Source organism: Pleurodeles waltl, chromosome 3_1 (genome assembly GCF_031143425.1).
Source record: "Pleurodeles waltl isolate 20211129_DDA chromosome 3_1, aPleWal1.hap1.20221129, whole genome shotgun sequence".
In the NCBI taxonomy this organism is placed as follows: Eukaryota; Metazoa; Chordata; class Amphibia; order Caudata; family Salamandridae; genus Pleurodeles; species Pleurodeles waltl.
In genome coordinates, this window is record NC_090440.1 from 412,028,372 (window position 1) to 412,044,844 (window position 16,473).

Consider the following 16,473-nt stretch of genomic DNA (forward strand, 5'->3'; position numbering starts at 1 on the left):
TGGAAGCCAGGTTCTCTAGAGGTAGCTGTGGATGAGCAGCCTAGGCTTATCTAGGAGACACGCAAAGCTCATGCAATACCACTGTTGTCACACAGCACTTACACACATGAAAGAAAACACTTAGTTGTACAAAAATAAAGGTACTTTATTTTTGGAACACAATACCACAAAATACTAGAAGGGCAACCCTCCAATCGGAGGTAAGTAATACACTAAATATATACACTAGCAATCAAAGATAGGCATAGAAAAGGTTAGAAAACAGTGCAAATAGCAATAACTAATAGTGACCCTAGGGGGAGCACAAACAATATACTAAAAAAATGGAATGCGAACCCAGGACCCCCACCTAGGTAAGTGGAATGTGTAGAGGGGAGCTCGGAGTACTAGAAAACCACAGTTAAGTGACACAGTAAACCCCAGCGACCAGGAAAGAAGGAGTAAATCACTGGCTTTTCCCCAAACCACCCAAAAGGAAGAAAAGAAGAAAAAGAAGACACCCAGACAAGACTGCAAGAAACCAGCCGTGGATTCTAGAAGACAGAAGACCTGTGAAGAGAGGGGACCAAGTCCAAGAGTCACAGTGGAGTCCAGGAGGAGTAGGAGCTACTACCCACCCAGCTGTACTTGCAGGAGCTGGTTGACGGTGATGAAGAACAGGTGAGCACTGCAGCCCTGGAGCCGGAGAAGAGTTCCTGATGGATGCAGAAGATGTTCCACGGTGGAGTGAAGATTGCAGACGAGTGTCGGTGCAGGATTTTCACCAACAAGCCTTGGCAAAGGCAAACTCGCAGTTAGTGGAAAAGTGGTGCTGCCGGGGACCAGCAAGGCTCTGGAGGACACAACCCAGGAGGGGGAGTCACAGGGGACCCTCAGGGTCACAGAAAGTCCACAGAAGCAGAGGCAGCACCCACAGGAGTCCCATGAGAGGGGGACACAGAAGTTGGAGAAGGAGCCCACGCAGCACTACAAAAAAGGATCCCACACAGCAGGAGGGCTGAGCGTCGCAGGAAGGAGTGCTGGGGACTGGAGCTGCACGTCTACTGAAGATCCCTTGGAGGAAATGCAAACAAGCCTTGGCAGCTGTAAGAGACATGGTGCAGGGGGGTACTGTCCTGCGTGGGAAGGCAAGGGCTTACCTTCACCAAAGTTGGACAGCTGGCAGAGAGGACCAAGAGGACTACTTCGGACCACCACCCGTGATGCAGGATCCACGCAGCTCAAGATGAGAGGAGATCCACGTAGCCTGTCATCGTTTGCAGCAGGTGCCTGCGGATGCAAGGGAGTGACTCCTTCAATCAAAGGGAGATTCCTTCTTCTTGCGCAGGCTGAAGAGTTGCTGTCTTCGGAGGATGTACGGCTGGGAAAATGTTCCAAAGCTGACAGGAGTCATGGAAACAATGTTGCAGAAGAGTCTTCTTTGTTGATTGCATTGTTGTCTGTTCCTGGAGGGTCCAGTAGCAGTTCAATCGGCCTGAAGTTGAAGTGGAGGTTGCAGAGGAGTCCTGCTGGAGTCTTGCAAGCCGAATCTGAGGACTCACCCAAAAGAGAGACTCTAAATTAGCCCTGAAAGGGGGAATTGGTCACCTAGCCAGGTAAGCACCTATCAAGAAGGGGCTCTGACGTCACCTGTCTGGACTGGCCACTCAGATGCTCCCAGAGTTCCCTGCCAACCTTGGAAACAAGGTGACAGAACCCAGGGACCCTCTGGAGGAGCTCTGAGCACCACCCCTGGGGCGGTGATGGACAGGGGAGTGAGGGGGGGGGTCACTCCCCCTTCCATTGTCCAGTTTCGTGCCAGAGCAGGGACTTGGGGTGGGGGGTCCCTGAACTGGTGTGGACTGGTTTATACACAGAGGGCACCAAATGTGCCTTCAAAGCATACCAGTGGCTTGGGGAGGCTACCCCTCTCAAGCCAGTCACACCTATTTCCAAAGGGAGAGGATGTTACCTTCTTCTCCTAAAGGAAATCCTTTGTTCTGCCTTCCTGGGCTTGAGAGGTGGCAGCTACTTGGGCTGCCTGGAAAACCCTGTAAGACTGGGGGTAGCCTTGCTGGTGGGGTCCTCTATGGAGCCCCTAGAGTGCATGGAATCATACTTCCAATACTTGCAACAGTATTGAGGTATGGTTCAGACATGTTTGATACTAAACATGCCAAGGTTCAGAGTTACCATTATGTAGCTGGACATAGGTAGTGACCTATGCCCAGTACGTACATAAAATGGCATCCCCGCACTCACAAAGTCCAGGAAAATGGATCTGGAGTTTGAGGGAGCACCAATGCTAGTGCAGGGGTGCCGTCACACACAGGTACCTGCGTCCTGCCCTCTGGGCTGAAAGGGCCAACATAGGGATGCCTTACAGTGACCTGGTGAAGTGACCTGCAGCGACAACGGGTGCATGCACCCTTTTCACGCAGACTGCAATGGCAGGCCTGCTGAGCCCTTTGCATGGGCTCCCTATGGGTGGTAGAATAACTGGTGCAGCCCATAGGGATCCCCTGGAGCCTCAATGGCCTGGATACCTAGGTACCAGATACTAGGGACTTACATGGGGGGACCAGTATGCCAATTGAGGGAAAAAAAAGGTACAGTTTATAGGAGAGAGCATAAGTAGTGGGGTCCTGGTTAGCAGGATCCCAGTGGACACAGTCAAATACGCTGACAACAGGCAGAACATGGGGACAACCATGGCAAGAAAGAGGGTACTTTCCTACACTTACCCTCAGGATCTGTGGGGGCAATCAGGGGCTGGGAAGCTTGTGGGCCATGGAGACTGGGTGGGAAGAGACATTGCTGGAACCCCCTTCCCTGGCCACAATGAGCAAAAGGCAGACAGGTATATAGGGGGCCATGGAAAGGTCCAAGGACTTGGCCGTAGCTCTGCTGCTCTTTAAGAGCTCCAGCACTGATTCTGCTTTGTCTCCTAAGAAATGGGAGCCATCAAAAGGCAAGACCATAAGCAAAGCTTGGACATACCTTGAAAAGCCAGTTTTCCTCAGCCAGGTGTGGTGCAAAAGCCACTAAAAAAGAAACTGCTCTGCCTAGTGAACTGGTCATGTCCACCCCACACATCTGATTGTGAACTTAGCTGCATCTCTCCCATCAATCATACCTTAGGAGAGTATGGCCCGGGCCTCCTTCGGGACCATTGGCAGCACCTGTGCAACCAAATCGCAAAGGGAATGGGACTAGCTGTCCAACGGGCATGCGATGTTGGCAGACTGTAATTCCAGGCTGGTGGAAGAAAACATTTCAAAGGTGTCCAACCTTTTGTATTCCCTATGCGGTGGGGTGGTAGCCAATGCACCAGGATTTATTTTGGAAGTGGAAGCTTAGACCACAAAGTTCTCCAATGTAGTGTTAGGTGAAGAAAGAGGGGTCCCCTAGGGTGTGGTGATGGGTTGTGCAATTGTCCTGTCCACAGGAGCTCCTGTGCAGGGCTCGGACCAGGATCCATGCAGGACGTTCATAATGACTTCATTAAATGGAACAATTGGTTCTCGAGGGGTGACTACTTGTTGAAGCAAAACCATCAAGATATTAGTCTTGATAGCCACGGAGGGCAACTGAAGGTCCAGGACTATGGCCACCTTCATCACTGCCATAGCAAAAGTGGCACCCTCTTCCACAGCCACGGTAGGAGGAGAGACAAAGCCAGTGTCTGGGGAGGTGTCCAGTCCATTGGCATCTGCCAATTCCTCACACCAGTCCATATTCGGATATTCTTCCTGGAATTCTTCAGGGTTCAGGCCCCACTCAAATCTTCTCAAGTCCTAGCCCATAGGAAGAGGGCTTAGACTCTGGCCTGGAGGGAATGGCTCTCATAGGCATCACAGTTGGCATCGGACAATACCCCTCTGACTCTGTGCTGGAATCAGGGATAAGAATGGGGATGGCTCCGCTGGTGCAGGGAGCATAGACAGCGGGACCGAGCGTTAGGAAGGCTGAGGTGGCATGACTGGTGCTGGCTCAGAACCTTATATGCATCCAATGAGCCTGACTGGCTCCGAGAGCAGACCTGCTGACGAAGAACCAATAGGGGCCCATCCTTAACCTGTGTGTCCCAAAGGAACACCAGCAGAAATGGGCCACTCAAATATGAGGGGCATGGCCTCAAAATTCTCAGAGTTGGGTGGAGGGTTTCACTCCAGCTCATGGAAACTCATGGAGGTGTGGATATGGCCCAGGCGCAAGCTCAACAGTGGATCCAGGCCTCAAGCGACACTTCCTTAACTCGTCCAATGACTTTGAAGGATGGGGTGAAGTCGAAGACCTTTTTGACTTTTTGCATGACTTATCTGAGTGGGACAACTTCGACTGTGAGGAAGATCCATGGCTCCACAACCTATCTGCCAATTGTGAGGCAATCTGCAATTGTCTGAGGAGTTACTTGTATTTCAAGATAATCACACCTCTTACTTTCCCATCTTAGTCCTATCTCTGGCAAATCATTGAGTCAAATGTACTCCCCTATACAATTCCAGTGTCCAACATACAAGCATGCTCTGTGTACACTGATGTAGTGTGTTCATGGTTCCTGTTGTCACAACCTTCTTACTTTTTGGTCCTTAGGTACCAACCACTGTGGAGGAATAGGAGGAGGAGGCAAGTACCCATGTACAAGACACCTTGTGGATTTGGCTACACTGGAGGATAGGCACTTCATACTCGCCTATCGTCTGGACAGGGCCACAATCACAGAGATGTGTGCACAACTGGAGCCTGATATGCTACCTGCTCTCCGTTGCACAACAGTAACATCCCCTCTTGTGCAGGTACTCTCAGTGCTCCATTTCCTGGCAACTGGCTCTTTCCAGGTGACAGTGGGCTTGGCTGCAGGAATGTCACAGTCAATGTTCTCTATTGTGCTTGCAAGGGTTTTGTCTGCTTGCTCAAACACATGTGCAGCTACATCACATTCTCCCAGGTAGATGATTTACCCACTGTGAAGGCTGGATTCTATGCAATGGGACATATATCACATATAATTGGGGCCACTGAACGGACCCATATTCCCTTAGCCCCCCCCTGGGCCAATGAACAAGTGAAGAGGAATAGCAAGAGTTTCCAGTCACTCAATGTCCAGATGGTGTGCCTTGCCGACATGTACATCTCCCACGTAGGAAACGTCCTCTACGCCGACTCTTTAATAACGAAGTCCTGGTTAACGAAAGCGGAACAACGCTTTCTTTAACCACGACTTTGTTATTTTGTGCCTACACCACGCATGTCCTGAACAACGAACATGCGTGGTTAAGGCACAAACAAGGGAGTGGGCTGAGGAGGACGATGAGGATGACGAGGTGACTCAGGTAAGTGGGGGGGGCAGGGGGTTTTAGGTTTTGGGGTGGGGTGGGGGGTCAGAGGGTGTTAGGTTTTGGGGCGGGGTGGGTGGGGGGCTTTAGGTTTTGGGGTGGGGTTGGGGGGACGGGGCGTTTTAGGTTTTGGGGTAGGGGTTGGGGGGCAGGGCGTTTTAGGTTTCGGGGCGGGGGTGTGGGGTCGGGGGGTTTTAGGGTGGCGGGGTGTTTTAGGTGTTGGGGTGGGGTTGGGGGGCCGGGGTGACGCATGCAGGATCAATGGGTGCCTATTACTAATGCCTTTACCAGGAATGCCTTTACAACGAAATATCGTTGTTAAGGCATTCGTGGTAAAGGCATTAGTGGTAACAACGAGGTCGGTGTTCCAACCTCGTTGTTCAGGCACTCGTTGTTTCGGCAGGCGGCGTTCCGACATACAACCCTCCAACGTCATTGCCAAGTATCATGGGTTGGTGCATGATGCCTTTGTCCTGAGGAATAGCAGTGTCTCACAGCTGATGGCACAACTACAGAGGCAGAGAGTGTGGCTTATAGGTGAGCCTGAGTCCCCACCCAATGTATGTCAGCGTATGCCTTCAGGAGCCATACCCCATACCACTGTACAGGGCTAATGTGTGTCACTCAGTTCTTGCAGGTGATTCCGGCTACCCAAACCTGTCCTGGCTCCTGACCATTGGTAGAAATCCAAGAACAGGGCCTGAGAATAGGTACAATGACGCTCATGGGTGTACCAGGAGGATTGTTGAAAGGACCTTCGGGTTCCTGAAGGCTAAGTTCAGGTGTCTCCATCTAACAGGTGGATCCCTTTGTTGCTCCCCTGAGAAAGTCTGCAGGATTGTTTTTGTGTGGTGCATGTTGCACAATTAGGCCCTCAGACGACATGTGCCCTATCGGCAGGAGGAGGGGGTGACAATGCAGCTGTGGCAGCAGTGGACACTGAGGACAGTGAGGTGGAGGAAGAGGAGGAAAATGTGAACAACAGGACACATATGACCCAGCAGTAATTTAAATGACACTCAGGTGAGACTCTTGGAATAAACAATTCTCAATTTCAGTGCTGTGCTGTGTGGCTGTAGCATAATGCTACTCATTACCTTTGCATCTCACCTGACTGTCACCTATGCCTTCCCTTATTGCAGATGTCGCTGTGGTTACTACAGTGTAATGCTGTAATGTGTACAGACTGCTGAGACACATTTGTAGGATGGATCAACATATTATTGGACATTTACACATGATCATGCAGTTCATCACATTGTACATTACCTTCAGATAAAGCACTATTACTCAAGTGGTGTCCAAGGGTGTTTATTAAGAATTTGTGTATAATGCAAAGTGCAATAGAGTGTGGTGATGGTTGGGAGTAGTAAAGTCTAGTGGGCCAGTATGTCTGTAGCACAGGTCCAGTGTCCAAGGGGCCATAGGAAGGGGAGCAATGGCAGTTCAAAGTGGGCAAGGTGACACAGTGGAACACAAGGGGGGCATTCAGGAGGGCCTCATTTCCTGGCGGTGGTCTTGGCAACTGTCTCTGGTGTCTGTCTGGGTCGCAGGGACTGTTTGAGGGGTGGTTCACCTTCTGCAGGGGGAGTATTGCTGGTGGCCTGTGGGTCCCGTGGCAGGGCCTACTGTCCACTAGCTGCAGCAGATGCGGAGGGCTCGTCAGTACACTGGCTAGTGGAAGGGGCCCGCTGGTGTGCTGTGTAGTCCCTCATGATGTTGGCCATATCACCCAGAACTCCTGCGATGGAGACCATGGTGGTATTCAGGGCCTGCAATTCTTGCTTGATCTCCTGGTGGTGTTACCCCTGCTGCCGCTGGTTCTCCTGCATGATGTTTATCACCTGGGCCATCTTGTCCTGGGATTGTTGGTAAACCCCCAGGACATTAGTGAGTGCCCACTGGCGCACAGCTGTCCTATGGCAGTCCCTGGCCCCCTGTGCCTGTGTCTCCTGAACGGTGTGCCCACTGACCCTAGGACTCCCACTGTCTTGCCTATGAGGTGTGGACTGGGGTCCCTGTACAGGTGGGCACACTACTGATTGATGTGTCCTGGGGGACAGAGGTCTGGGGACGTTGGGTGGCTGCTGTAGTGTTGGATTCTGAGGGGGGAGGCTCTGTAGTGGACTGGGTGTGGGCTGGGGTAGCCGACTGACCATTGGTCACTGATGGGCCAGGGAGTTCATCCAGATCCAGAGTTCCAGAGTTGTTGTCATCACAGGGGACATCTTCTGGTGGGGGACTGGGTAGCTGTGGCACCTCCTCGCCGCTGAGATTTGCTGGGGCACCTGTGGGGATGTAAGTGGTGTATTATGCAACATGTCTGTGACATATTCTGCATCACTAACTTCCCCTATACTATTGCTGTTGCCCTGCCACCTTTGTTTGTGTATGGTGAGGGATTGTGGGATTGTTAGTTCTCCATGCTGTGCATGCATTGGTGGTGGGTGTACATGCAGGGCTGGAAGGGGTGTGCATGCAGTGGGTATGGCATGTAGGGTTTGGCATTTAGGTTTGTTAATTGTGGTGGTCCACTGTGTGCGCTGGAGTGGGGTGATGGGTGTCAGGGTAAAGGGTGATGGCGGCATGTAGGTATGGTGTGGGGGGGGGGGTGATCGGTAGTAAATGTTGATTGACCAGTGTCCAGTCCTCCGGGTACTTCAGTGAGTCCCTCAGGATGCAGGATTGGCAAGACTTGCTCCTCCCATGCTATCAGCTGTGGGGAAGAGGTGGGGGACCACTGCGACTCCTCTGGATGATGAGCTGGTGCCTTGATGCAATGGAATGCACATTCCCCGTAGGTCGTTCCACCTCTTCCTTATGTAGTCCCTTGTGTGTGGATGTAATCCCACGGCGTTCACCCTGTCCACAATCCTCCACCAAAGCTCCATCTTCCTGGCAATGAATAGCTGCTGGACCTGTGCTCCAAACAACTGTGGCTCTACCCTGACTATTTTCTCCACCATGACCCGCAACTCCTCATCGGTTAAACGGGGTGCCTTTGTGGGGACATTGGTGTTTTGTGGTGTGTGTAGATTGTGCAGAGGGTGATGTGTGATGTGGTGTGGTGGGGTGTGGTGCGTGTGGGATGAATAGGTAGTTGTGATATGAGTATGCAGTTCTCTTTTGTATTAGCGTCACAAAATGTAGCCGTCTTGTCGTGCTAGAAGAGGATTGGGGGTGTGTGTTTTATAGTGCTGTTGGTGAGGTGTGTGATTTGTGTGAGGTGTGGGTTTTCTGTTCTGGCCAATGTTGTCTTGTTTTGTATTTGGGTGGCCTTATCCGCCGCCGCAGTGTTCACCGCCAATGGTTTACCACCGTTGAATGTCTGCTGTGGTGATTCATGGGGTCATTATCTGAAGGGTGTAGTACTGGTGGCGTAATGGTATGGGTGGTAGTTCCGACAGTTTATCACGTTCAGTGGGTCTGGTGGATTTGTGGTTGTGACTGTTTTCTGTTGGTTTTGCCTGCATGTGTCATAATCTGACGGACGGATGTTCGTCTCAACAGTGGTATAATAGCGGCAGTCATTGCGGCGGTATTCGGAATTTACCGCCAATGTCATGATGAGGGCCATAGTGTTTAAAGACAAGTGTATCTCAGTAGGTAGCAACCCCGTCCTCGTTCCTCTGTCACTATTCTACATATCATAGTAGCGCAAGAGCATCCTTCATTCCGCTACTATGTCCTTTGGCCCACCTGAGGGAGGAGCAGCCTCCAACTCCCCACGAACGTGGAGTCCTCCTATGCCATCAAGGTGCCATCATCACAAACCAGCCCCCTGGGAGTCCGTCCATCCCCCAGTGTCACTGGCTCTGGTGTCCCATGGGGCTCCTGCCATCCATGACTCTCCTTGGCCAACCAAGGCACTGATACGGCTCATCCCTGGCCCCACCTCAGCACTCCATCCCATAGTTCAAACCCTGAACAGATCCTCGCCCAGTCAAATAAATGTTTTGTTGAGTGGCACATGCCAGACAGAGCAACATAAGGAGCAAATGTAGGGCTTTCAGATTTTGCTTCACGTAGTTTGGACCTTCCTGGTATAGTAAGTGTAGATAGGAATGTCACAGTTATTGCTAAGGACGTGTCCTGCCTCTCTGGCCGCCTTTAGGATTGCATCCCTGCCTCTGTAGTTTAATCTCCTTGCTAAAGTGGCCCTAGGCAGAGCTCCAGGTGGAGGCCTAACCGTCAATGCCTTGTGCACCCGCTCCACAGCAAACATTGGGGACAGACCATGGCTGCAACCATGTTTGGATCCAATCCTGAATTAATTTTTCCAGTGTGAGGCATTCTTCTCTCTCCGGGAACCCTAGCAGTCAAAAATGATCATGCCTCAAGCAGCCCTTAACATCCTTTACTCTGTCTTCCAGTGTCTTTGTTATCAAAGTTTTTTTTTGGCAGTTGCTCCTTAAGCGTTTTCACTTCCAACTACAGGTCTCCTATAGAATGTACAGCGGCCCTGACCTTATCTGCAACATTATGGAGGTCGATGCAAAGCAGGTTGACCTCTCCTCAACCCAAAGCAGACTGACCTCTATGGAAATGACATCTATTTTGCCATCCAGAGCTGTTCTGGATCCATGTTTGGCACCAAATGGTCCGCTCTGGACGGCTCATCCCCTTGCCCCCACTGTTCCTCCGACGGTCCTGGTGCCAGTCTGCCTAGTGGGACTGGGGGGTCCCACCCTGAGTGTACTGGGTGATGGTGTTAGACTATAGGGCCTTAGCTGCTCTCTTTGCCCATCTTTGCAGTGACTTGTCAGCTCTGCAACCTGAGCACTCATCAGCTCTACAAGGGCTCTAGAAGTGACCAACAATGGCTATAAGGCCCCGACAGCCCAAGTAGATGTCCTGGGGAGCTCAGGCAGATCACTCGTTAGAAGGGCCTCTTCACTGAGGGGGATGGTGAGAACAAAACTCAGGGCTCCAGTGTGTGCATTGCGCAATCAGGGGCCAAGCTCCTTACGTCGACTAGGCTTCCAGAAGCACCTCAACCTTTATTAGAAGGCCTCAGGCCAGTAGGGCCCAGTTACACCTAATCCTCCATCAGCATCCATCATGCTGAAGCCGTTCGGCAATCAATCTGGCCTCTGCTGAATTTGAGAAGATCCCTTCGGAGCCCATTCAGGGCACGCTGCCCCCAGCACGAAGCACCGCAGCGGACTCCAGAGCCGCATGACAGGGTGCGCAACACCCTGCCCTGTCTCAGGGGCCGGCACAGTACAGCCACATAGCCCCCTGAGCCCAACAGCAGCTCACCGGAGGCCGGAGTCACAAACCTTCACCTCTCTTGGCCCAGGAAAGCAGGGCATCAGGGGTTGGTCATCTCACAACCGCCTCCACACTGCTGTCTTCAGGAGGGTGGCTGCTGTACCACACCACTGCAGGCCTCACTGGGTGGTACCTACCTCCACCACTCCCATCGAAGAATCAGGGCTCCACAAGGGCAACTTTTGTGGAGTTATAGCAGGGGAGGGGGCTCAGAGAGAGACCCCAGCCACTCGGTGTATTTGTTCTGGGCAGGATTATGCAGGATGTTAGAGCAGGGCAGCAGAGTTCTCTAAGAAAGAGCCCGATTAGCCATTTTGCCTGACTGCATCCCACAATAAGACCATATGTTAGTCAAGTTCATTCTGACTTTGGAATCAGGGTGACAAAAGTCTCTCTTACTGTGCGAGGCAACATAGCTCGTTCATATGCCTTTTAGTATACCTCAAGATTTCCTACCAGTGTTCCACCAAATACGTGGTAAAATGCTGCCAGAAAGCAGTCACCCCTGGGGGATTTCCCTCTCTGCACTGTCTTAAGAACTGCTAGGAACTATTCTTTGTTAAGTAGAGCACCCAGCATGTCTCTTTCTTCCCTCATGAGTTTGGAAAGTTTCAAACCGTCCAAGAACCTTTAAACACTATTTGTATTTTCCTGACATGGCTAAGCATACACTTGCTCAAACTATATATTTATAGTTCCCTCCTGAGTAACAACAGTCTCTCTAGAGATGATGTTTAACTGCAGGATCTGTGCGTGAGACTTTTCTCTATTGAGCAACTTTGTAGGCGCTGTATATAATCACCCCATGTGAATTTGTCTAGAGGGTCCCAGGTGTTTCTGTTCCATCTCATTATATCGCAATGTCCTTCATTTTTCCAATCTCAACGAGGCCCAAATAATCTGAAACTATCTGAGATTACTTGGGATCCGTCCTGGAGAGGGCCTTCACTGGCATTCTGATTAGACTGTTCCCTTAATGACCAGGGTCAATACTGATTTGCATAAGGTGTACCCTTTGTCTGGAGTGGCACAGCTGGTGAAGAACAATGTACTGGAATGTAGCTCTGAGTGATCACCAGTGTCTGAGATTAATTTAAGCATTTTATCTATCACTTTCTTGGTGATTTCAATAAATTCTAGTAAGGCATTCTTCCCCAAGCAACAATTGCATGATTCCAATACATTAGCTCTCGTCACAGATGTACCACAGTTGAGACTGAAATACTGCTCAATGACCTCCTGTACTACACCCATAAACGTTGAAGCCAGCAATTCCTTAGTCTTGAACTGCCAAATGAGTATTCTTGGTCTGAGATATACATCTGTGTACTGTGCCTGCATAGATGGGTGTTCCGATAAAAACCTGGACAAATACACTGCATCCGTGAAACAAGGTCAAGTGTTGTTCTGTACTAAAGCAAAATCTAGTCAACTGTATTATGTACTGACACACAATACAAATATACTTTTGGTCTGTCAGCTGCTGTAGTCCTCAAATAGCCAACATATATATTTCCTCATGATGTGCTTCATTGTTTCAATCATGCCTAGATTTTTAGGCAGTCTATTTTACCGCTGATGTATAATTCATATATACAGCCCAGAGAAAGGTCAAAGCTACATAAGGGAAGACAACTTGCATTATTATATGAAAAAACTGCCTCCCATTCACATTTGATGCATACGTATTAATAGTACACCCTTCCTTACTATAAAACTTAGGGCACCAGATATTGGCCCTTCAAACGTTACTACCTCCTTCATCTGAAATGGACTCCCACTGCACCCAGAACAAGACTTTTCTGGTAGGCTGAAGCACACACTAGTCACCACCACTTTCTGCATAGCATGATCGTCTTCAAGGCGTTGGTGTGTCTCCGAGAATGCCACAGGCATTGTATGTCTTTTTGGTAGGAATGGACGTGAAGCCCCTCTTATAGTCCACGTGAAAATCTTCCAGCAGTTCCCAATTTATTTGAACATCCGACCTCTTCTATTTCTATTAGTCCAAGTCTTATGTGAACAGTTACATGAGTGCCGACCCACTCAGACTCTCCACAAAGTTAAATCTGTCATGCGTTCCCAACGCCTGTGCAATGGTAAACTTGTGAATATTCCTCGCACCCCTCTCCCCAGAGACAGGTACTTTTCATTTGTAAACACCATCCATACTTCTAGTATATGCCTAAGAACACTAAAACATTTACCCTACAATAACATACATTTCCCTGTTAAACCTGCCTCGCAGTTAAACACAAGTCTTCCTCCCAGTACAAAGTAATTGGGCCATTAATTGTTAAAAATAGTAGTACTTGCTCTAATTGAACGCAAGGGGCCACCAAGTGGAACAGCCGTGCCTCTCAAGGCCCTAAAAACAGGCCCACGCAGCCTAAGTAATAACCACTGTGTAAACAATAAATGCACATATTCCAAATTTCATCACTATATCAAGGCATAACGTAGGCACAGACCTTGCAAGTAGCCTCCCCTCCCCCATAACGTGTATACAGTTTTAGCTCAAAGTCACACCTCATGAAGGCTGCACAAGCAAAAGACAGTCAACAAGCATCACTCTTCCATGAACTAACAAAGATCAAGCAGTGTTCTTGACATCTTCGCTATTACATTGTTTTTCTGTTTCTTAGGAGGATCTTGCTGCTGTTCTTTTTCTTGCTCTGACTTCTGTCGGGGTGCTATCTTCCTGCATTAAGATTGTAGTAGTTTCACGCAATTAGTCTGACAGACCATTAGAGGAATGAGCCTGATGACCACTCCTCACTGTTGTTGACAAATGCCCTATCCCTTGGGCACCAGAGTTTCTGGTCTTTGGAAGTGATCTGTCCCATGTGCTGAGCCATTGACAGACACTGCCAGGGACCTAAAAGAAGAAGGACGAGCCTCCTCGTATAACTAGGTTCAGGGGGACAAATTAACATGTATGTGAACTCCATCCTCCTATATGTTTGTTTCACCTGAAGAAAAGATTTCTGCTGATCTCACACCTTCTTAGTATAGTCTGAAAAGATCCTGATAGCATTGTTTTCATAACACAGAGCACCATGTTTCCTAACATGTTTTAGGATAATTTCCTAACTGTTGTAGTCAAAGAGTTGTGAAATAAGACTTCTGGGAGGGGCGCCAGCCAATGGTGGTGGCTGGAGGTGCTTTCTCAAAAAAAAAAAAAAGAAAGAAAGAAAATTGAAAATTTCTTGAATTTCAGTGCATTAGGAATCCAGTCTTAGTGAAATTACAGCACGCGTCTCTACAGAAACCCTATGAATCGGAGATTGTTTCTTCTTGAGAGGTTCTAAGCATTCTCATTCTCCATTCTTTCCTTCAATTTGTGCATTTGGGAGACCAGGTCCTTATACACTTCCTACATGGCTTTTACTTATTTCTGGAATATCTCTTGATTTGACTGACAGACTTGCACTCGTTCCACCATTTGTTTCACGGCTGTGAACAGCAAATTAATATAGACAATGTGAGCTCAATGGCAGTTCTGAAGCCCTGCATTTCTTGCATAAAGGAACACCTCCTTCCTTCATGATAGTGTCCATTGGTTGGAATGGGCTTTTTATCTTTGCACCACAGTATATTGTACAATTTTACTGCTTTGGGGAAGTGTACCCACTTCATCCTTTACCATATGGATGAGTTCTTCAGTTGCCTTGTAGTTCTTCAATAATGAGCACCTTGGCACTGTCTATATTGTTTTCTTTGCACAGCCACTTATTTCCCATACAGTAACAGGCTCAATTACCAATACAGACATTGTTTAAACTTCCAGTACTCACGCCTCCATACAATTACATCAGAGGGAATATCCGGTGGGCTGTGACAATTCCATGTTTATACTAGTACCATGTCTTGTTTTAAACGTTTCAGAGGCCTCAAGGATCTTCCCTTACTTGTTTTGGGGCTACTCCACCTCCACCAGTTTATACATGTGATGAAGACTAGCTTCCGGTGTCTATATGTACATAAGTAATTATTCAGGCCTACCGGTTCCTGGATGCAATTTTCTCCTCACCCTCACTATCTTTTAGTTATGCAGGGCCATATATAGCTTCCAGGGTGTCGTCCTGAGGTGGGGGCTATTTAAAAAATGTTTGCAGGCCAGACTTGATACAAAATTTAAAAAAAACTGGCAAACTAGAATAGAGACAATCTGTTGAAACGAGAGGACGTGAGTGACGTGTTTTGCAGACACCAGGGACTGGAAATTAATCCAGACCCGCATAGCCAAGAATGTAAAACTGCACACCACCACCAGAAGTGTCACACAACCCAATTCACTTTATTACTTACCTGTTCAATTATTTTGCAACTCAAAGGCACATAAGCCCCACTGAAAATATAAGCCATGTCTTTTGGGAACTTCAGATCGTATTCTCCAGCAAATCGGGGAATCTATGAGTATAAAAACAACAGAATGATATGTCATACGAACGATATAATAAATCGCTGGAAGTATCACATTAATTTGCCTCTTTTTTTAGAAAGAGGTTCTTCTGACATACATGTCTACACATTCAGCTAATCTACGTTTTCCTCACTGAAAAACAGACGACAACTGTGACACTGTTTCTCCGTGAAGCTATTCATAAATTCCTTCATATGCTGTTCTTTCTCTAGAAATCTCCAGTGATAGTAGGTGAAATTTTGCATATCAGTATTTTGTAAAAAAAAAAAAAAAAAAGGTGTACCTTCCTCTGAAGCAGATCCCACCTGGGAAGGGCGTGCTTCAAACTCACAATAGTATCTTGAAACGAGGACAAAAGGTGTGTAATGTTGCCATCAATTGTATATACATATATATATATTTTTTTTTTCTCCAAATGGCCCCAATCAAAGCACGCTCCATTAAGTCAGTGCTCGTGTTAGGGACCCTGTAATTACTTTCTCCACCAAATGACACAAGGTCAAACACGGCACACACAGGAAACCTTGTGTTTGAAGAATTTATTTTTCCAAAAGGGAAAAGAAACCCAAACTTCACCAACGCGTTTCAACCACCAAAGGTCTTGATCACGGTCAATGAGTGATCATGTGGGAGCTACACATGAGTTTCTCTGGTATGGGGTGGTAAAGAAACATGAGAGAGGAGGCGACAGAGTTCTAAAGCTGCGACGCCTAGAATCAAGGCTGATAATCAGATTACGGACAAAGGGCCAGATGTAGCAAACACTTTGCGACTCGCAAACGGCGAAAATCGCCATTTGCGAGTCGCAAATGCGTGTTTGCTATGTAGAAATGCATTTTGCGAGTCGGAACCGACTCGCAAAATGCATTTCCGAGTCGCAAATAGGAAGGGGTGTTCCCTTCCTATTTGCGAGTCGCAGTGGTATGCAATACCATTTGCGACCGCGTACGCGGTTGCAAATGGAGTCGCAGTTACCATCCACTTGAAGTGGATGGTAACCCACTCGCAAACGGGAAGGGGTCCCCAGGGGACCCCTTCCCCTTTGTGACTGGACCCAAAATTATTTTTTCAGAGCAGGCAGTGGTCCAAGGGATACTATATGAACAATAGGGGTATATATGGAAATATCCCTTTTCTTTCGCTCTTTTACTTTGTAGCTAAAGAACTTGCTGGTGATGGGATGTTTGTCCCCCCTTTCTCCTCTCTCCCCCTTTTTCTTCTCTCTTCTTTCTTCCTTCTTCTTTCCTCTTTTTTCTTCCTCCGCTTTTCCTCCTTTTTCCCTCCTTGTTTCCAATTTCTGAAACATGGAAAAACTTTACTGAAAATATCTATAATCCCCCCCCCCCCCCCCCCCCCCCCCCCCAAAAAAAAGGTTGGATTTGTTGTATGCAAAAAAAAAGACAAGGTCAATAGTTTAATGCAAATATTTTTTCTTGCTTTAATATCTGTAAAATG

At 48.4% G+C, this 16,473-nt stretch overlaps 1 protein-coding gene across 2 annotated transcripts in view; it reads right to left on the reverse strand.

Moving 5' to 3' along the window:
• Nucleotides 1-16,473, reverse strand: part of VPS33B (VPS33B late endosome and lysosome associated) — a 691,895-nt gene that overhangs the window by 111,480 nt on the left and 563,942 nt on the right. For both annotated transcript variants that reach the window (XM_069222652.1, XM_069222653.1), the window contains one exon: nt 14,904-15,005. In XM_069222652.1, coding sequence (XP_069078753.1) covers nt 14,904-15,005 — 102 coding nt within the window. The remainder of the gene's footprint in view (nt 1-14,903; nt 15,006-16,473) is intronic.